We start from the raw sequence: 21,763 nt of genomic DNA, 5'->3' as shown, positions 1-21,763 counted from the left end.
GATTTTATAGACCTCTATCATATCCCCCCTTAGTATCCTCTTTTCCAAGCTGAAAAGTCCTAGCCTCTTCAATCTCCCCTCATATGGGACCTGTTCCAACCCCCTAACCATTTTAGTTGCCCTTTTCGGAATCTTTTCTAATGCCAGTCTATCTTTTTTGAGATGAGGGGACCACATCTGTATGCAGTATTCAAGATGTGGGCGTACCATGGATTTATACAAAGGCAATAAGATATTCTCCGTCTTATTCTCTATCCCTTTTAATTATTCCTAACATCCCGTTTGCTTTTTTGACTGCTGCTGCACACTGCGTGAACATCTTCAGAGAAATATCCACGATGACTCCAAGATCCTTCTCCTGATTAGTTGTAGCTAAATTAGCCCCCATCATGTTGTATGTATAATTGGGGTTTTTTTCCAATGTGCATTACTTTACATTTATCCACATTAAATTTCATTTGCCATTTTTGTTGCCCAATCACTTAGTTTTGTGAGATCCTTTTGAAGTTCTTCAGTCTGTTTTTGTCTTTTAACTATCTTGAGCAGTTTAGTATCTGCAAACTTTGCCACCTTACTGTTTACCCCTTTCTCCAGATCATTTATGAATTGGTTGAATAGGATTGGTCCTAGGACTGATGCTTGGGGGAACACCACTAGTTACCCCTCTCCATTCTGAAAATTTACCGTTTATTCCTACCCTTTATTCCCTGTCTTTTAACCAGTTCTCAATCCATGAAAGGATCTTCCTTCTTATCCCATGACAACTTAATTTACCTAAGAGCCTTTGGTGAGGGACCTTGTGAAAGGGTTTCTGGAAATCTAAGTACACTATGTCCACTGGATCCCCTTTGTCCACATGTTTGTTGACCCCCTCAAAGAACTCTAATAGATTAGTAAGACATGATCTTCCTTTACAGCAGGGGTGGGCAAACTTTTTGGCCTGAGGGCCACATCTTGCTGTGAAACTGTATGGAGGGCCAGGTAGGGAAGGATGTGCCCCCCAAAAAGCCTGGCCCCCGCCCCCTATCAGTCCCCACCCACTTCCCACCCCATGACTGTCCCCCTCAGAACCCCCAACCCATTCAACCCCCTACTCCCTCCGCTCCTTGTCCCCTGACTGCCCCCCTCAGAACTCCCAATCCATTCAAGCCCCTCTTCTCCCCTCCACCCCCGCTCCCTGTCCCCTGACTGTCCCCCCACCACTATCCACATCCCTGCCCCTGACAGGCCCCCCCGGGTCTCCCACGCTTATCCAACCCCCCCCCCGCTCCACTACCCCAGACTGCCCCAACCCCTGTCCACACCCCTGCTCCCTGATAGGTCCCCTGACTGCCCCCCCCCGACCACTATCCACATCCCTGCCCCTGACAGGCCCCCCAGGTCTCCCACACTTATCCAACCCCCCTGCTCCACTACCCCAGACTGCCCCAAACTCTGTCCACACCCCCGCTCCCTGATAGCCCCCCTGGACTCCCACGCCTATCCTGTCCCCTGACTGCCCCCTGGGACCCCCTACTCTCAGCCACGCACATGCCGCCGCCTCCTTACCATGCTGCTCAGAGTGGCAGGAGCTCGCAGCCGTGCTGCCCGTGTGGTGGTGTGACTGCAGGGGCGGGGCTGGGGACTAGCCTCACCGGCCAGGAGCTCAGGGGCCTGGCAGGACGGTCCCGCGGGCTGTAGTTTGCCCACCTCTGCTTTACAGAAACCATGTTGACTTTTGCACAACAATTTATGTTTGCAATTTAAGGCTTCCCTTTGCTTCCCCATCAGACAGCATTTTTCTATGGGGGACATTAATTCTGGGCATGTGCAGTGGTGCAGAATTCCCCCCAGGAGTAATATTACCAACAGATATTAACCAAGAACTAAGTATTTATTACTTTAAAAGTTATACTACAGAAGGCTTACTAAGATGTTACAGTACAAAATATTTCATACATCAAATCTAAGTTAAATGTGTCAAATGGTGATCCATTATCCTTAGATATTTTGTTTGCTTACTTGGGTAATTTCAGTAGACCAGTGAGACTTCCCATCAGCAATGCACATTAGTGTGGCTTTACTGAAGATTGTCAAAGGAAAAACCTGAAGAAGTGTTTTTGCATCAGGGAGTTACCAACACCTCCTTTTAGACGTGACTAGAGGAGTGGAAAAACTAGATCCATTTTGTAATGTTAGAGGTTAAATTTGGTGGCTTAAAAATAAAAAGATTTAACCGCTTTCTTCTTTACAAATGTGCCCTTTGCAGGGTTGTCACACTATCATGTGACATGAGAGGTGTGTTTTATGGAGGATTATATCCAGAGCCTAATTTGTAATGAAAGAGGAGCCAGGGCTTGAGCGCACGCTTGCTCGTGCGCTCTCTCTCTCTCCTAATCTAATCTAAAACATTCATAACTGATACAGCAAGCTCATATGTGCCAGGGCTATGAACTGCCAAGCCCAGATACACACATATCTACGAGATATAACCAGTGTTTAATTTGTATCATTCCTCCCATCAATGTGTTATACCTCTGGGACCAGATCCTTGGTGTGCCCCCCCCCCCCCCCCAATTTTTTCTATTGGAAGCTGCTCACAGGGCAACCACAGGGAATTCCCAGGGTGCATGAAGCCATGGGGGAGGGGACATGGTGGCTTGCATGCCAGCAATCCCTAGCTAGCAGAATGGCCCTTAGGGGAATGCTGCTTTTGGCATGGCTGCTCTGCACTGGGGACGAGTGCAGAACACATTTGATGCTTAGTCTCAGAAATATGCATTTCTACCTCTTACCTCCACACTTGGGTCTTGCACTGTGTGCTGCTTAGCCAGACCCAAGGATTGGCCTTTTTATCTCTGTTCGTGTTAATTGGAGTTTTGTTTTGAGCACCTATTAACTTAATTACTTAATTTGAATTCTAGGTTGTAGACAAGGGGCCAGATTGTGAAAGGTATTTAGGTAACTAAAGATGCAGATAAGTGGCCTATTGGGATTTTCAGAAGCATCCTGATGCTGAATGCCCATTGATTTCAATGGCAAATTTGGCACCTGGATGCTTCTGAAAATCCCACCAGGCACCTGTCTACATCTTTAGATGCCTCAATGCCTCTGAAAATCTCAAGTGCAGCCCATGTTCTAGTAATCTGTGTCATGCCTTCTTTATAATGGTGTATCCTTAATACTTACCAAACAGGGGACCGTGCATCATGGACCAGATGGCTTGTCTTTTGCCAATAAAGAGAGTACTTGTATCAGTTTGTTTCTCTTATATAACCTTTATTCACTTTCTGAAGGCATATACTTGCCCTGGGTATCTTTTGGCAGTGTTTGAAAGTTGCCTTTTTTGTATGTATAATTTTTTTTTTTTTTAGTTTTCCTTCAAACTTAAGATAATGTAATATTTCTGCTTTAGAAGAAAGAGCCAAACAGTTTCTCTGCATTTGGCTAAACTTTATTCTTGCTTTATTTCAGGTTCCTCTGGCTCTTTTAAGATGACAAATTCTGGAGATTCATTTATAAACTTGCAGTCACTGACTTCCTATCAGAGCTCCCCAGTGGGAGCCAATGTGCAGTCACAGGTAGGCGTGTGGGAGAACTGGCACATAGCTTCGTCAACAAGGCAAATGTCTCATTTGGTACATCTCATTTGTATATGGATGCAAATAGATTCAAATTTGCAAAATAACTGGTTTTGCACATTCAGTATTCACGTACTTTAATGAGGATAGAGTAGTGACTCCTCCCCCTCCCCCCCCCGCCATCTCGCATGTATTAGAACAGTACTCCATTGGTTAGATTTCAAGGAATGATTAAAGCTGAACAAAGTTGGGTTTTTTAATGTGGAATTTGGGGGTGGGCGGGGAACCCTTCAAGGACTCTCTTGAACTTTGGATTTATGAACTCTAAACTTGGGGACTAAATTGATCTAAAAGTGATCCCATGTATCATAGAAGATTAGAGTTGGAAGAGACCTCGGGAGGTCATCTAGTCCAACTGCCTGCTCAAAGCAGGACCAGCCCCAACTAAATCATCCCAGCCAGGGCTTTATCAAGCAGGGCCTTAGAGGTTTTTAAGGATGGAAATTCCACCACCTCCCTCGGTAACCCATTCCAGTGCTTCACCACTCTTCCAGTGAAATTTTTTCTAATATCCAATCTAGACCTCCCACGCTGCAACTTGAGACCGTTACTCCTTGTTCTGTCATCTGCCACAACTGAGAACAGCCTAGCTCCATCCTCTTTGGAACCCCCCCCTTCAGGTAGTTGAAGGCTGCTATCAAATCCCCCCTCACTTTTCTTTCCTTTGTAGAGAAAACAGAACCATGAAAGCAATTCCCTTCATACAAGAAAACCACTTGAGAGGTGCAAGTTAAGTGTTTGGCCCTCTACATCTTTCCTTGCCACATGCTTTAGGCATTAGAATGCTGTGTTACAACACCACTTCATTTCTTATCAGACCATTTCCCTTGTTGTCACGGAGTCCCTGGGCGATGCTCTGGAACTGCTCCCCACGAAGCCAGTCAGGATTCTGGTGAAGTCTCCTCTCTGTGAGGAGACTGTCTTCAGGGCAAGAAGCTCACATGGCTTCCACCTTCCTGGGTCTGACCTTGGAGCATTCAGCATCCTCTGCCCCTCAGTGCCCTTCTCGCACTGAATTTACCCAGGCAGGGTCCTGAGGAAGCCAGAGGGTCCTGCACCCCAACTTCTCAGTCAGATGTGACTCTTAGCCAGCGAGTAAAACAGTGGTTTATTAGATGACAGGAACATGGTCTAAAACAAAGCTTGTAGGTACAGAGAACAGGACCCTTCAGCCGGGTCTATTTGGGGGGGTGGGGGGGGCAGTAAGCCAGATAACCCTGTCTGCACTTCACTCCACATCCGCAGCCAGCCCCCAACTGACTCCTCCTCCAGCCCCTCCTCCTCTGGGCTTTGTCCCTTTCCCGGGCCAGGAGGTCACCTGATTCCTTTGTTCTCCAACTCTTTAGCTCTCACATTGCAGGGGCGGAAGGGCCCCGGTCATCAGTTGCCAGGAGACAGCGTGTCAGCCATTTATGTTCACTGGCTCTTTGCTCTGCAACAATTACACCCCCTTATCCCACCACCTAGAGACTTAAGAAATGCCTAGGGGAAACTGAGGCACCCCTACAGTATTCAGAGGAAACATTAAGAACAGTCACACTTGTTAATCCCATCTCATTTGTGGTCTTGTTACAGATGGATTCCTTACATCATGTCATACACCAGACAGGAAGATATGACACCATTGTGGGGAATCCTTTGTATACGACGCAGCGCATTGATGTAAGCAGCTTGATTTCACTTTCAGTAGATAAGTGAATTTTTTAGCAGGAATTAGAGAATGCATTTCTTATTGCACACTACCCCTTTGTGTCTTAACATAGTTATAAATTGCTGTTTGTTTATAAAAAAGTGATTTCCAGAACCTAGTGGTCTTCTGCTATTCCTGGTCTACCCCCCAGCCACTAAATGGTTGCCTGGGTAGCTAAAGGGACTGGCTAGCCTCTTTGAGCTACTCCAATGGAAAGGCTATTGTCTAAGACAGAGGTCTGCAAAGTGTGGGGCGTGTCCTCTACGGCAGTGTGGAGGGATGTCTGGGTGGGGTATGGTAGGGTCTGGGCCAGTCTCACTCAGCTCCTCCCTTACCCAGCTGCATCCCTGGCCCCCAGTGCTGCACCTGGCCCCGTCCCCAACCTCAGTGTGGCTCCAATCCTGGGCCTGCACCAGCTCCCAGCCTTGGCCGTGGTTCTGTTCCTGGCCTGGGGATGAGGCTGGGGACAAAGCTGGGGATGGACCCGTACCTGGCCGCAGGCCCAGATGCTGGCCCCAGCCCTACTCCCAACCCTGGCTCTGGAGGGAGGTGGGGGCATGACACTTAAAAGTTTGGGGACTGCTGGTCTTAGCTGTATTGCTTTAAAAAAAATCCAGTGGGCTATAAAGGAAATGGCATGCTGAGACCCCCATGCTGAGCCTGGCACTAGCATTTTCCTTGGCTTATGAGAAATTCCTATCTGGAACACACTGCTTTACAAGCACAACAAACTTCATATCAGTCTCAGGCTAGCTAATAACCTGTAAATGTTACAGATTCTCCTGTGGGTTTTTTTTTTAAATTTTGCTTGGAATGTTCTTTACTGTGGGTGGGAGAAGGTGCCTGATGTGGCAAAGAGGTTAATGCACCCATCTTTCACTTCTGGAGATGCAGTTAAAATGCAGGCATAGGTCACCAGTGAGATTTTGGTGCATCATGTCCTAGTCTCAGATTCATGCATATTACAATCTGTGTCTGGAATAGAAGCAGCTGGTATGGTGCAGGTGATGGGGTACACTTGCACAGAAGAGGGGTGTGTAGGAGGAGCTTTTGCAGCACATGTCTGCACTGAGCTCTGTTCTAATTGTTTAATTCCTCACTTTCACAAACACAACTGTTCTATTGAAATGTGGAAATATGCCAACTAAAAAAATTTATCTTTTGGATGCAAGTAACATCTTCAGGGTTTAATGACAATAGTTTTATCCCCTGTTTCAGGCTAATGGCAGCTGGCAGGACGCTACCACCCCTTCATCAATCACTTCACCTGCTGGAGACCCTGGAAGTGTTAATTCAGATGCGTCTAATTAAGTTTTTAGGACCTATTGATGAGAGGAAAGAGGTCATTAGTGTAATTTGTCAATGTTGCTCTCTTGCCAATACTATTGTTTATACAACTTGACACACAGCTAATTACCTCAGACAAACCCTGGAACCAATAGAAGATTGTGATCACAGTGATACCTCTCTACCTCTCAGCATGACACAGTTGAGTTCTTTTTACTTCAGCCCACTGGGATGTGAAATTGTTTTAAAAGAACTTGCTTCATTTTCCTAACCAAATTCATTTTTTAAATATCAATTTTATGGTAAGAATCTGAAAGTATCTCTTCTAAGACTTGGCATTTGTCTCCGATTTTCCAGTTAAAGTTGACTTATTTTAATTTCCATAAGGTTTTTTTTACTATGAAATTTCTGTTCTAGTTGATAGTTACTAACATTTAAACCCCCTGTATTGTAATTGTACGCGTTCTCTGTATTGTAATTTTGTATAGGAAAACAAGCTTTTCTTTTCTTAACTCAAATTCATTCTGAACTAATTAACCAGAACAGAACATTGCTTTACCAAAACTTTCATTGGACTTTGCTATTGAATAGGAACTTCCATCTTTTGTGTCATTTCATGTAGTTCTAATTTAATGTCTAGTGTAAACTCAGACTTCCCTGTGAATAGATTTTGTGCATTTATGAAAATGTTAATACAAAATCCTCATTTTCAGTTGAAATTTTATCAAAGATAATAAACTTCCAAAGCCTTTTTCCTTCCTGCCTTTTCATGAGCCTCCCCTCATCCTTATGGGCTTGCTGGTTAGTAGCAGCTTAGTGCAGCCATTTTGACAGTGCAGAAACCTCACTATATATGAATGCAAAAACAACCCATGCACCATTACTCAAAACAGCGTTTGCTAAAACTACCTGTGACATCTGCCAGGGTATAGTCCAGATCGTAGGACAGCTGTGCCCCCTTAATTCTCCATTCTGGTGTACACTATGCCCTGCTTTTGCTGTGTGAGCTGCCACTCTGCCCACTCACCCCAGCCTTTACCAGAATGCTATGCCCAGCCACTCTTGAATTATATATGGGCAACACCTGCATATCCCTAGTCCCAGCTTTGCACCCCAGAAATGTACCATCTTGTACTGTTTGGTTACTGAGCAATACAAGCTCATAAAGTTTGTCATTTTAACCTGGTAGAGATTTCCCAATCACTTCAATCAACCACACTGTTTTAGGTAAAATTACAACAAATGTATTAACTATAAAAATATTTCCGTGATTATAGGTGATAGAGGCATAGAAAATCAGAATTGATTACAAAAGAAATAAGACAAAAATTGCAAGCTAATTCCTACACTTTCATGCTAAATACGTTTTGAAAGCAAAAAGGTTTCTCTTATCCAAATCTTTCAACTGTTCATGCTAACTGGACAGTCTTCCAGTCAGGACCATGCCCCTCCCTCACAGTTCACTGATCAGTCTTTTTGTCTTCCAGACAATCTTGCTTCCTTGTGTACAGATGGGGAAGGAGAGGCCCTGTGGTGATGTCACTGTCCCTTACTTATACACTCTGTTGGGGTGCAGACAATGAATTCATAGTGTCTCTCTCAGGTGGATTGCAAATGTATTACTCACGCCTCTTGTGCACCTGAGGCTTCACATGTATGGGTTTTGTTTACTGTTTTTATTACTTCTGGGGGGCTGGTCTGTGGGTGTTTCCCAGACCCACAGGTTTCAGTAGCAAGCATATGGCAAAATAAGAACTCCATAAAGAACGAGGAGTACTTGTGGCACCTTAGAGACTAACATTTATTTGGGCATAAGCTTTCGTGGGCTAAAAATGATGAAGTAGGTTTTAGCCCACGAAAGCTTATGCCCAAATAAATGTTAGTCTCTAAGGTGCCACAAGTATTCCTCGTTCTTTTTGCTGATAGACTAACACGGCTACCACTCTGAAACCATATACAATGATGATACGCACATTTTAACAGGACAATGTTTAACAGGTTATAACTTTTCAAATACCACCTCACAAGGCATACTTTGTACAAAACATATCATAAACATTGGTGAATATAGGGGTTAGTGTGTGACACTAACAACATGCTGAGAGGAAGAGTCATGGTACTGTCTAGCTTTTCTTAGTACAGAAACAATTGGTCCAGTTCTGCCATTACATACACTTGAGTAAATGGAAGCCCTGTTTGGCTCACTGTGTTCTTTTTAATTATATAGAATCCAATTGATCGTACAACAGATGCTTTAGAGAGGAGTCTTGCCTTTCTTACTGACTTTTAAAAGCCAAACAGGTTTAGACCAGTTATGAATTGGATAGTAGGTGATTGCATGGTGTCTCAGAGTTGCTTCTGCTACCAAGGGCTGGTTTCTAATTAATATATATCATATAGTACAAATACTTAATTTTTTTGAGCAAGAGTGCCCCACAACTGTGGGCTTAAAAAGTCTGTATAAGGAGGATCTAAATAAGGCTGCCTATTTATAGAATGTAATATGAAAGATAGCAAATAAGGTATAGGGGACTAATGAAGGCTTCAAAAAATCAGTTGGGAAAAATTTTATCAGTGTTTTTTAGGAGATACCACATTCATTGTAAAGATGTACATATCTTATTATAGTACCTAGTTTTTAAATTTGGAAACTTAAACATGGACAAATTGGATACATCATGTGACATGGATCCTGTCCTGTTAAGGAAAAAGCTAATATATTTCTCACTGCCATTCTGCACCCTATTCCAGTTGTATTGGAGCTCTTTGCTATTTTAGGGTTATATAATTTAAAGGGTTGCCAACCCTACAGGATTGTCCTAGAATCTGCAGGAATTAAGGATTGGTATGTCATGAAACCTCCAGGAATGTGTCTAACCAAAATTGACAACCGTGTGTGTATACACACTTAAATGCCATTTAAAACATTTGACTTAACCCTCCAAAAATGACTCTATTAGTGGCTTATATTGTGTTTACACGTTACAAAATTTAAATTGCCTTTTAAAAGAGAAAGTATCATGTTTTGTCCTGAGTTTCTCTATAGGGAAGATAAAGTGACTTATCAAACTAACACAGTAGGGACTTTTAGGATAGGATAATCAGTATGACTTCCCTCTAAATAAGATATTAAAAAGTTACCAAATCCTGCATGCCTGTCTTTACACATAATGCTTATGAACATGTAAGCCCCCGTCAGTCCCTTTTTAGCTATTTTGTTACACATAGCATGCTGAGAGATCTGTGGGGCCTCTGCCCACGTGTAGGCAGGTTTAGAGGACTCCCTTTGCTGGTTAGAACAGATGGAGGCTTGTATCCTGCAAAGCAAGAATCCCTTTATCTTTAGGAGGGGTGAGGGAACTGCTGATGTGTGGAGCTGGCAGGTGAATCATATGCCTGCAGCCTGCTGAAGGGAGCTCTGTCCTGGCTAGTTCAGGTTCTGACCGACCTCCTCTCACAAGGATTTCTATGTAAATAATCATTGCAGATTCCTCTTCACAACCTCTCCTCTGTTCCTCTCACTGGTGGCCCTAGAGCCCTGGCTGCTCTTCACGATACTGCCCCCAAAACTACACTTCCCAGGACCCACCGCGTGACTAGCTCTAGGCCCTGCCTAGGATCTCTCCCAGAAGCCCTTGCAGCGGGTGAATGCTGGCGGCGTCCTGGCCGCGCGCATGAAGTACTCCCAAGAGTCTCGCGCGGCGGGCCTTGGTCCGCCTGTCGCCTAGAACTACGAGTCCCGGCAGGCGCTGCGGTTGGCCGGGCGGCCTCAGTGCGCCTGCGTGGCGGCGGCCGGGCGGTTTGAGTGAGGGCAGAAGGCGGCAGGGATGGAGGCGAAGCCGGAGGAAGTTGGGCGGGGCCGGTGAGCGGGGGCCGTGGGGTGCGGCGGTGGCTTCCCCCCCCGCTGCAGTGTAGCCCCCTCGCCTCGCTGGGCCCCCCGGGGGGCGGTTGCGGTGTCCCCCGTCTCTCCTTCCGCAGGCTCCGGGGGGGGTCGCTGCGGTGCCCCCCTCCCCCCATGGCCCGTGCGGGGGGGTGTCCTCGCCCATTCCCACGGAGAGCGACCCTCCTGTCCCTGCCCGGCCACCCCTCCCCCCCAGGGCCCCCCCGGCCTGGGGTGCGCCCCCCCTTCTCCTCCCCCCCTGGGGCCCGGCTCTAGCGGGCGCTCTAGGCGCCTCGTGTCCCCGAGCTGCCCCGCGGAGGGGGCTGTCCCAGGGCCCCGGCCTCCGCGCAGTGTTGCTGACGCCGCGGGGTGCCTGGGGCAACAAGGAGGAGCAGAGGGGTCGGCGCCCGGTGGGCTTCGAGAAGCCTCGCGTGGCTGCAAGAAGTCAGTAGCTTTGGCCAGGTTCTTACCCCACGTGTGTTTGGTGTTGCAGGACTAAAGAGGCCTGGCTACAGGAAACGCAGGTGAGCGCTGTGCCCCTGCCCCACCTTTAAAATGGGGTTTTGTTATCTATTTGTACTGCAGCAGTGCCTAGAAGCCCCTGTCTGGGATTAGTGCTCCTGTGGTCTAGGTTCTGCACAGAAACATGTAGCAAAAGACCGTCCCTGTCCCAAAGAGCTTGCAGTTTAAGCCATGGGCTCTTGGTCTGGAAGTCATGACCCATAAAGAGGTTACAAACAGGGTATCAAGGAGTCCCAGTCATCCTGTGCTTCATATATTGGTTGGTGGGAAAGGTGGAGCATCACTGGTCTAAATGAGAAGAGATGTCAACAGTTGGGGGATGTGTAGAAGGACAAGTTGGCACTGAGCTGATCATGTTGATCACAATAAGCAGAAGTTGCAGCATACCACTTGCCTAGCTGTTGTCAATGGGCACTGAGATTGATTGTTGAGAAAGGAAAGAATTTGACTATGCATCTTTTTAAGCTTTAGACGAGCAGCCACGCAGGCATCCTGCCTATTTATCTCTTCCCATCCCTTGTGTCCACATGGATTTCTGTTTTGTGGAACTAAAATATATCATGGAAAATATTTATTTCTCAGAATCCCCCCCAACAGAACCTCCCGGGTGTTGAAGATGGGAAGAACAGTGGTGGGACACAAGGTAAGGTATTATTTCAAAGAACTAATTATTAGTTCCCTGGGTAAATGATAGTGATGTGACACAGTCAAGTTGGTTTGGTTTCTAGAGGTGTTTCAAACACAGGGATATTCACATTAGCTATGACCAGAATTGCAGTATTAGATTGCATACTGGGCCAGATTGGGAAAGCACAATCTTCCTTCATCTCTACAGCCCTGTCCTTCCTCCCTTCCTGGACTCTGCAGAGGATGGGTCTAAAGATTAATTGAAGGAGTGGGTGGGAACAGAGGGCTCAAACGGTCCACACCCTGACTCTGTGGCGGTCGCCTGAAAAAGGTGTAACAGCCATCAGATCAGAATATCTTTCAGTCACTGCCACCTTGGGCTGGGTTTGAAACAGTGATGCATAGGTGACAGGCCCTATATTCCCATTCACAATCCCATGAGAGGTAATTTCCTCTGCTTTAGCGTTTCAGTGGATTTTATCTGTTATGTGTATTTCTTCTAGAACATGACCCCAGTGAGGAGAAAGTGGAGCCTGAACACTTTTCAGAGCCGAACAAAGTTATTAGTCCTGGGCCTGGTAACAAGGCTAATGTGAGAGCAAGTCCCAGTGACAGAGTCAGAGGGGCTACTAGGAAAAGGTCATGTCCTCATCCTAGCCCCAAGAAAATTGACCGGAGTCCCAGTCCCAAGAGGATATCTCCATGGAGAGAGAGTCCCAGGAAAGGCCTCACTTCAAGTTCATTTAACTTGTCCCCAAGGGCACTTGCCATTAGCCCACAAACCACACGTCGCTCATGGTGCCGCTCCAGTATGAAAGGAACCAACCGCCGGAAGTCGCTGCCTCCTTTCCACCAGGATGTCACAGGTAGGTGCCATGTACCGCCTTGTGATTAAACTATGCTGAAATCCTGTGTGAGAATTCTGGACAAATGGAACTCTGACTTCATGGGTGCAATGTGTAAGGCACCAATGCAGTGATTGGGCCCAGACTTTGCTCCAGTTAGGGCTATGTTTGGCAGCTTTCTCTGAGTACAGCACAAAATGAGACCTGGCAATTTTGACTTTAAAATGGATGTTTAGATCATGAGTGCTGCAATGATCCAGTTTAAGCTAATGGGCTATTTATAGCTCTGTCAGATGTCCTTGCCCAAAAGAAGATGGTGACATGAACACCAGCTAGCATGAACAGCTCAAAAATGTGTGCATGTGTACCGTACAAAGGTTCTAAGGGTGAGGAGCAGCATCTGGCTGCACGCAAAGCACTGCTTCTGCTTAGTAAAAATCTGGAACACCAAATCAGACCTTTCACTGTAGAAGTTGGAAGCTCCTATCTCGGAGCATGTTCCATGCAGGCAGCCCAGAGACTGAGTTATATGTTTGATTCTCCATAACGCCGTTCTTTTTCTCTTCTTTTTTCTTTTTTCTTTTACAAAGCAGTTCCTTAGTTCCGAAGTGTGTGAGATTCATCCACTAGAGCATGCATAGAAAGGAACCTCCCAGCCCCAGATTGATGGACCATCCTCCAGTGAGGAAGTAAATGCAGGACTCAGCATTAGAGAGTTAACAGCTCTCTTAACGACTGCTTGAGTTAAAAAGGAACTTCTGTGTTAAAGTTTTCATTACACTTCTAACATGCAACATCTGCTTTGTTACCTCTCCATTTAGCACTTGAGATTGGCTCTTCTGGCAATGAAGTTGCTGGATAGACTGTCCCCGCTCTTGTGTCTATATGCATCAGTATTTACAGTGTCCAGCTCAGGGACATTTCAGCTGCTCACAGTTTGTTGTAAACTTGTCTTTTTTAAATGTGTTTGTGTTTAACTTTTAGAGCTGAGCAAATCAATCAGCCTTGATTTTCCTGAGACTGACAGGCTTTCCATGCTCCTGCTGTCTAGTTTCCAGGTGAGGTCTCTGAAGGAACTTTTTTGCTAAAAACAAATTATTTGTGTATTATTCTGCTTCTAATACTTCATTTTTCTTGATGGGTTTTAATCTATAAATAAGTAATGAAGTGTTGTGAGGTGTGGTCTAGCAAGAGGCAGGACTCCTGAGTTCTAGTCCCATCTGAATCCCTCCATGAACAAGGAGAGGTCGCTTCACTTCCCTGTCCCTTGGTTTCCCTTTCTGTAATATGGGGGAATAAACTCCATAAAAGTGTTGTGAAGGTTAACTGTTTGCAAATGCTTTGAAAATGATACAAAAGCTAAACTTTACAGTTTATAAACAGATGTAGCTGTGAAACAAGTGAGAGAGATTAAATAGTTTGTAGAATTTAGGCTGTGGCACATTTTACTTTGTCATACCAACTAAGAGGTATTAACTTTGGATTGATTTTATACATATTGGAGCTCTATGGAAAATAATTTTTGTGATTTTTGGTTTGTAGGATTTTATAATTTCACTCCTAGCAAGGTGCTGTTTCCTGCTGCGTAATACCACAGGCATTTGACTGAAGCAATGCTGAAAGCTTTTCTCTAGTTTTGGCTGCACACTGACATCAATGTTTGGTATTCAGTCTTTAAAACAGAGTGCAAAAAAGACACTTTTGTCATGCATTGTTTGTAATAATCTTGAAAGAGAAAACCTGCTGAGATTCTATAATCATCCTCCTGTTGCACTTGGCAAAACTTTGATAACTGCTTCTCCCACTGGATGGTCTAATGAAAAGCAGCCCAGTGTCAGATGGGACATTTTGAATAGTCTAAAAAAAGAAAAACAAAACAAATACCTCACTTTCTTCTCTGTTCTCCCAGTTCTCTACCCAGAAGCTTCAGCACTTCTTGAAGCAGACTGATGGCTTCAGCCCTGAGGCTTTTAAAGCAAATGGTGGGTCTCCATGTGATATATTTAATGAAGGGGTAATGCTATACATTGAGGAGAGTAATAATCTATCTCTAGCTCTCAACTCGCACAGGGGAAAGGTCACTCAATTTCCACTCCAGAGGGAACCAAATGTCTTGGGAAAGAAGGAGCTTGAGCAGCCAAAAAAATCCCTTGAAATTGGTGCTTCTAATAACAGCCCGTGCATTATCAGTGGTGCCAAGAGAATGCCCAAAGTAAGCTTTGATCACATATATCCTCTCTCTGCCAAAGCTAGCGTGACTCGTATCTGGAATGTCCTCTGTTAGGGAACTGAACTGGTTATGCTGTAAAAACAGGGTTCATGGGTTACGCAACATCTTGGCATGTGAGCCCTGAGTACTAGTGTTCCATGTATTTTACTTCAGGCTTCGGTGTGAGTTAGTTCTGCAGAGAGCAGGTACTGTCTGTTGCTTAACTACTGCACTTTGTTTTCTTGTTGTCTTGTCCCCACTTCCAGTGAATTCAGTTTCAGAAGAGCTGATGCGTTGTACAGAGAGACTGAAACTAGATGGAACACTAAAGAAATGTACAGAAGAGCTGAAAGGGTAATGACTTCCTGTGGTCGCAGAATGTTGTTGCAACATGTCATGGAGCTGGAGTTTGCTATTCCTGTCCCAGTGCCTGATTGATTATCTTATATTGCAATTCATGAAACTTGTCAAGATTCATATTGCAGACACTGGAGACAGTAATGACCTATTGCAGGCTCTTAATGTCTGATATTGGGTACAACTTATAATGAGGGTTGGCAGGCTAAAATGCCACAATTTTTGCTTGCAAAACTTACATTGGAACTTGGTATTTGTGAGTGCTAAGAGCCCACATGTTAGACAAATGGGCTATGCAGGGCTGTGTTAGCTATCCATGTGAAAAATTTGGAAAATGTATTTAATGGCTTTAATGCTAATGACTCTAAAAGAGAATGTTCATCTTAATAGTCATGGCACCAAAGTGTCTACTGTAGTGCTTGGCACATCAGCAGGAGTTTTCTTGTTTACATTTATATCCTAGAATAGGGGTCGGCAACCTATGGCATGCATGCCAAAGACGGCACGCAAGCCAATTTTTAATGGCACGCTGCTGTCTGCCGTTAATGCCATTAAAAATCCTGCACTGCCCGGCCCGCTCTTCTCTGCCCTCCGCCCACCGCTCTCTCCTTCCAGGGCAGGCAAGCGTCCCCCTCCACACACCTCTTCCCCCAGCGTGCTGGGTTCTTGCCCCTCCTCCTCTCCTTCCCTGCAGCTCATCAGCTGACGGCCCTTGCTACAGAGGGGAGAGGGAAAAGGGGAGCCGCAGTGCACTCTCTGCTCCAGGGACCTTGGGGAAGGGGGTGGAATTGGCATATCCTCTCCAGCCCCCTGCCGTGACCCGCTCAGGGCAGGGGGCTGGGAGCACCCCCATGACCTCAGCCCACCGCCCTGACCCCTGAACCTCCCCCAACACCCCAGCCCTCTGCCCTGACCCCTGAACCCCCCACACATACCCAGCCCTGTGTCCTGACTCTTACACCTCCCACATCCCCACCCTGAGCACCAAACGGGAGCTCCTGCCACCCCCCCCCCCCCCCACATTCCCACCTGCACCCCTCGCACCAAATGGGAGCTGCCCAGGTAAGCGCTCCTCACCCAAACCTCCTGCCCCAACCCTAAGCCCCCTCCCTCATTCTAGCTCCTGGCCAGACCCTGCACCCCAACCCCAACCCTGCTCCTTTAACCCCCAAAGCCCTGTCCTCAGCGCACTCCCACCCTCACCTCAGCGCAGAGAGAGGAATAGAATGGCTAGAACCAGGGAGAAGGTAGGTATCTACTCTATGTGGACAGGGCCGGGACCCCAGACCGGCAGCGGGCTGAGCGGGGCTGGCAGCCAGGACCCTGGCTGGCAGGAGCCCGCAGACGGAACCCCAGACTGGCAGCGGGCTGAGCGGCAGCAGGCTGAGCCACTCAGCCCACTGCTGGTCTGGGGTCCTGGCCGCCGGCCCCACTCAGCGCACTGCTGGTCTGAGGTTCTGGCTGCCAGCCCCTTGCCAGCCAGGGTCCCGGCCACAGGCCCTGCTCAGCCCACTGCCAGACTAGGTGAATGGAACCCCAAGCTGGCAGCGGGCTGAGCGGGCCGGAGGTGTAAGATCAGCATTTTGATTTAATTTTAAATGAAGCTTCTTAAACATTTTGAAAACCTTGTTTACATACGACAACAGTTTAGTTATATAATATATAGACTTATAGAGAGAGACCTTCTAAAAAACGTTAAAATGTATTATTGGCATGCACAGCCTTAAATTAAAGTGAATAAATGAAGACTCGGCACACCACTTCTGAAAGGTTGCCGACCCCTGTCCTAGAATAACCAAAAATTTGAATGAAGTATAATATACTGTGTTTACACAGAGGCACTGCACAAACACTCAACAATCATCACAGCCCTGCGTGATACAGATATTGCCAACACCTTAAAATCTCTCTGATATTGTACTTCTCTGTTTTAGTATTTTATCAGACCCTGCACTAAATGTGTCATTCTTCCAGATGAAGGAATATATAAACAGGTAAGAAAAACAGCCTAGGCCTGGTTTCGTATGGCTGAATGGACACAGTTGGGCCTTTTCTCATTAATTCTTGGTGTGATCAGCAATGATTCAAGCATCTGAAATGGGGGCAGGACACTATGTGAAGAGAAGCCTAACACAAGCAACTCAGTTAGGTTCTATTAAACAGAGAAACTCACTCTGAGATTCTTTCTGGACACCGGCTCCCACCCTCAATCTTGCTGGTGCTCTAGGTCACTGAGTTTATTTTTAAATTTTTAGAGAAAGCTTGCCCAGTGTAAGCCTGCCTTTGTAAGTCCTAGAACTGGACCATGAGCAGGGCATGAATTGCAAGCAACTTCTGGTCTGGAGGTAATTCACATAACACAGCATTCATGTAACACAGAAATCTGTGAGTCTGGCTCTGCTGTGATGTAAGCAGCCCTAATTCCACTTAAGTTAGCACTTGTTTATTTCGTGGCTGAATCTGTCCCCATGTGCATCTGTATATCTGTCTCGTAAATCAGAAGGCAAAATTCTGGCCCAGAGTAAAAGCTAGGGATCTGGTGTAATTTCTATAGGCCCTTTACATTAGTGAAGCCCAAGGGAGGTAATTCCTCTCCCACAGTATGTAGTAACTACCTTTCATCTGTTCATTCATTCTAAAGGTTTACTACAGAGTCTCAAACTTGGGATCAGCTTTTACTGAGTTTCCAGAAAAGTGCAGAAGAAATGTCCAGGTTAGATTATTATCCTTTTTCTGTCTGTCCTTTTCAGCCAAAAATTAGATTTAAAATTGAGAATCTAATCGTGCTAGTCACTAGTTAATGTGATCCTCTATTGTATTTAATTCCAGTCTTCTAGAACCCAAATTGTTTATGTTAAAAGACTTCAGCACTTTGTGATCAGTTGTCAATCAGGTGTTCTTTCCATACATAGTTTAATTTAAATATCAGCCCACAGTTGCATAATGAAGCAGCAGCAAACGTCAGACAAGAAAGTCCTGTTAATCATGCTGTCAGCCCTGAAGAACACATGGAAGAGAATATGTTAAAGGAATTAAGTCTTATTTAAAAATACTTGGCAAAGGACTCTGAAATGAAAACAGGTTTCAGAGGAGCAGCCGTGTTAGTCTGAATCTGCAAAAACAACGAGGGGTCCTTGTGGCATCTTAGAGACTAACGCATTTATTTGGGCATAAGCTTTCATGGGCTAGAACCCACTTCATCAGATGCATGGAGTGGAAAATACAGGAACAGGTATAAATACATGAAGAGATGGGAGTTGCCTTACCAAGTGTGAAGTCAGTCTAACGAGACAATTCAATTAACAGTAGGATACCCAGGGAGGAAAAATAACTTTTGTAGTGGTAATGAGAGTGTGAGTTTGACACACATTGACAAGAAGGTGTGAGTAACAGTAGGGGGAAATTAGTATGGGGGAAATTAGGTTTAGGTTTTGTAATGACCCAACAACTCCCAGTCTTTATTCAGGCCTAATGTGATGGTGTCCAGTTTGCAAATTAATTCCAGTTCTGCAGTTTCACATTGGAGTCTGTTTTTGAAGTTTTTGGTTGAAGAATTGCCAATTTTAGGTCTGTTATTGAGTGACCAGGGAGATTGAAGTGTTCTCCTATTGGTTTTTGAATGTTATAGTTCCTGATGTCAGATTTGTGTCCATTTATTCTTTTGTGTAGAGACTGTCCGGTTTGGCCAATGTACATGGCAGAGGGTAAGGCAACTCCCATCTTTTCATGTATTTATACCTGCTCCTGTATTTTCTACTCCATGCATCTGATGAAGTGGGTTCTAGCCCATGAAAGCTTATGCCCAAATAAATTTGTTAGTCTCTAAGGTGCCACAAAGACTCCTTGAAATGAAAAGTACACTCAGGTCCTGTCATTGGAGTTGTGGTAAATTATGGAAACTTGTTTAATTGGGATGTGTAGTTAGGAACTGATTTTCTGCCAGCATTTGTGATAATTTTTAACATTTGTTTTATTGGGACACTTTGGAGATCTTGTGACAGATGACAGAAATACAAATAATTTGCTGCTATCTAGCCACACCTATGCTGGGCACCATTGGAAAGTGGGTACTCCCCATGTGCAGTGGTTATATGTGTACCATGCTTTTTGTTTTCAAGACAACTGGAGCAGTGCAAGACGAATGAAGTGCAAGTGGAACCTGCTAGTTATCTCGGAACCTCACAGGCCAAAGTTCTCAGTAGCAAGCCTAACTATCAGAAAATACTCGCTAGCCAGGGTGAGGTGTTTGACTGCATGGAGCTTGTGGTGAGTTATCGGGTCTGAAATGTACTAAAGGGTTTAAAAATCATTAATGGTGCAAACACAGAAGTGTCAGCTGACCTGTTGTGTCTGAATCATTTGTCTTGAGAAGATGTCAGGCTATGCAAGACCCAGTAATTAGCTGATTTGCCTTAGAGAAGTGATTCTCTTCTCTATGCCAGTGAGGAATTGACATAGTGAGGTCACTGAACATGGTACATTGTTTAATAAATGTTTTCCAGCAATGAACACAAGGAATTTGCTGTTGTATTTCAATAACATTCTATGGTCCAAACCTGCATTACGGGAAATAATGCAAAGGGAAATAAGTGGAAATTTCTAATGAAATCATCACCAAATGCTTTGGTTTGGCATTTGCTTTATTCACCTAGTTCGCTAAATTCTCAAAGTTTTCTCTTTTGTCTTCTGAGTTTCCCTGAAACCTTTTTTTTGTGTGTTTTGCAGCTGGATGAACTACAGCAGGCAGTGAAGTTGTTGCAGACTTTCATAGAAGACAGTACACAGTACCTCCGGAATCTGTCAGAGCAACTTGGTAAGCAGACGTTCCAGCCATCGGCAGTAAATACTTCCTATCCATTAAATACAGAACCTTTGTTAAACAATAAAACCCAGAAGGCTATAGAGGGAGGTAGATTAATTTTTGTTCTCTTCCTCTCATCCCTAAATCACTTTGGCAGTACCTTGACAAGCTGTCATTAGAAGAGGTGGTTCGTTTTTTTTTTGTTTTTAAAGTGATAACATTTGCTGCACACGGTACTTGTTAGACCACTGTACGAAGCATTAAAAACCTGTTGAGGGAAAAATGACATTGAGTGCATGTTACCTTAGAAAGGGTTTATTGTTTATTTTATATTTAAGCTCTTACTCCACCTTCTTCATTGCTGAGGTTCTGCCTGTGTATGCAGTTCATTCTAGTATATTACACAAGGAAATCTTGGATACCTGTAGCTGTTGGGGACATTTTACTGAATATTGTATTGTGAGACACAGTATAGCCATGTTAATGAAAATAACAAATGACACCTCTCACAATTGCCTATTTAAGGCTGTTCCCATATCAGGTCTCTTATGTACACATCCAAGGTACACCCACATCTTGAATACTGCATGCAGATGTGGTTGCCCAATCTCCAAAAAGAGAGATTGGAATCAGAAAAGGGCAACAAAAATGATGAGAGGGATGGAACAACTTCTGTATGAGGAGAGATTAAAAAGACTGGGACTGTTCAGCTTGGAAAAGAGATGACTGCGGGGGGAGATGACTGAGGTCTATAAAGTCATGACAGGGGTGGAGAAAGTGAATTGGGAAGCGTCGTTTACTCGTTCTCATAACGCAAGAACTACGGATCACCAAATGAAATTAATAGACAACTGGTTTAAAACAAACAAAAAGGAAGTATTTCTTCACACAATGCACAGTCAGCTTGTGGAACTCTTTGCCAGGATGTTGTGAAGGCCAAGACTAAACAGGATTTAAAAAAAAAAAAGAAGTTTAAATTCAAAGAGGATAGGTCCATGAATGGCTATTGGCAAGGATGGTGGCCCTAGCCTTTTTGCCAGAAGCTGGGAATTGGGCAACAAGGGATGGATCACTTGATGATTACCTCTTCTGTTCATTTCCTCATGGCCATTGTTCAAAGGCTAGTGGGCTAGATGGAACTTTGGCCTAACCCAGTATGGCTGTTCTTATGTTCTTCACCAGTCTGAGGATTTATAAAGTGAGCCCTAAATCTGTGGATGCTGAACTCTGCCTTTAGGAACAGGAGGAAATTTAAATGGCTAAAATCCCTTTCCCTGCCGTCTGACTCATAGTGCTGGGTTTGTGGATACATGTTTAGGTCACATCCTAAAAGCAGAGTACACAGTCCAGCTGTGGGGAATCTGATGCACAGAAAAACAAGGGAACCTGTTCAAGACCTCAGACAAACTGGGCCAAAACCAAAATTAGATCCAGGTCTGTGCTCCATTGTAACTGCTTCAGATTAGCTAAAGCCTTTCCCTAGACCGGGTGGAGATAACTGAGGATTTTTTTGCTTCCCTTCCAGCATCAAGGACCTTTCAGCAACTGGAAAACTCACCTATTCGGAAACTACTCAAAGTTCCCCCAAAGAAGCCACCAGTCACCCAGTGCCAGCAGCCTCCTGAGGGTTAAACACAGACTTGCAGCAGCTGGCTGTCCTTGCCTCCTTTTGCCTTTGCCTTTATTACCTTTCCCTGCAGGCTCTTTCCCCGCTTCTCTAAGAGGCTGTGGTTCCAGAGGTCCAGGAGGCCTGGGGTGACTTAGCACCCCCTTGCCTTTGTAAATGCACTGTGGGGTGCCGCTGGTGGGGGGCGTCAGAGGGCTTGTTCGGTGGGACGGAGCTGTATCGCCGGACCCTGTCTTGCTCTCAGGGTTACCTGTGCTGTGAATAAAAGTGCGGGGCGTCGCCCCCCTGTGCTGCCACG

General features: G+C 45.2%; 2 protein-coding genes across 4 annotated transcripts in view; both read left to right on the top strand.

The window, feature by feature from the left end:
- PBX4 (PBX homeobox 4) overlaps nt 1–7,352 on the top strand; it is a 28,653-nt gene extending 21,301 nt beyond the window's left edge. Inside the window, exons 7-10 of one of the 2 annotated variants that reach the window (XM_073318262.2) lie at nt 3,454–3,560; nt 4,291–4,343; nt 5,196–5,282; nt 6,529–7,352. In XM_073318262.2, coding sequence (XP_073174363.1) covers nt 3,454–3,560; nt 4,291–4,343; nt 5,196–5,282; nt 6,529–6,712 — 431 coding nt within the window. In that variant the 3' untranslated portion in view covers nt 6,713–7,352. The remainder of the gene's footprint in view (nt 1–3,453; nt 3,561–4,290; nt 4,344–5,195; nt 5,283–6,528) is intronic. The other variant, XM_073318264.2, reaches the window with a different exon arrangement.
- A 2,867-nt stretch (nt 7,353–10,219) lies between these two features.
- Nucleotides 10,220–21,761, top strand: DSN1 (DSN1 component of MIS12 kinetochore complex). 2 transcript variants are annotated; one of them, XM_073318641.1, is made up of 12 exons: nt 10,220–10,459; nt 10,971–11,001; nt 11,582–11,642; nt 12,130–12,492; nt 13,456–13,529; nt 14,381–14,453; nt 14,947–15,034; nt 16,972–17,031; nt 17,679–17,750; nt 19,156–19,303; nt 19,763–19,850; nt 21,364–21,761. In XM_073318641.1, exons 1-12 carry the CDS (start codon nt 10,425–10,427, stop codon nt 21,468–21,470), a joined length of 1,200 nt encoding a protein of 399 aa, XP_073174742.1. In that variant the 5' UTR covers nt 10,220–10,424; the 3' UTR covers nt 21,471–21,761. The 2 variants fall into 2 exon arrangements, with proteins under 2 accessions (XP_073174742.1, XP_073174743.1); XM_073318642.2 differs by lacking the exon at nt 16,972–17,031.
- Nucleotides 21,762–21,763: the final 2 nt, after the last annotated feature.

The sequence above is a fragment of the Lepidochelys kempii genome, chromosome 20, assembly GCF_965140285.1.
Source record: "Lepidochelys kempii isolate rLepKem1 chromosome 20, rLepKem1.hap1, whole genome shotgun sequence".
In the NCBI taxonomy this organism is placed as follows: Eukaryota; Metazoa; Chordata; order Testudines; family Cheloniidae; genus Lepidochelys; species Lepidochelys kempii.
The sequence above is the reverse complement of the archived record's forward strand: the minus strand, read 5'-3'. Positions and strand labels throughout refer to the sequence as shown.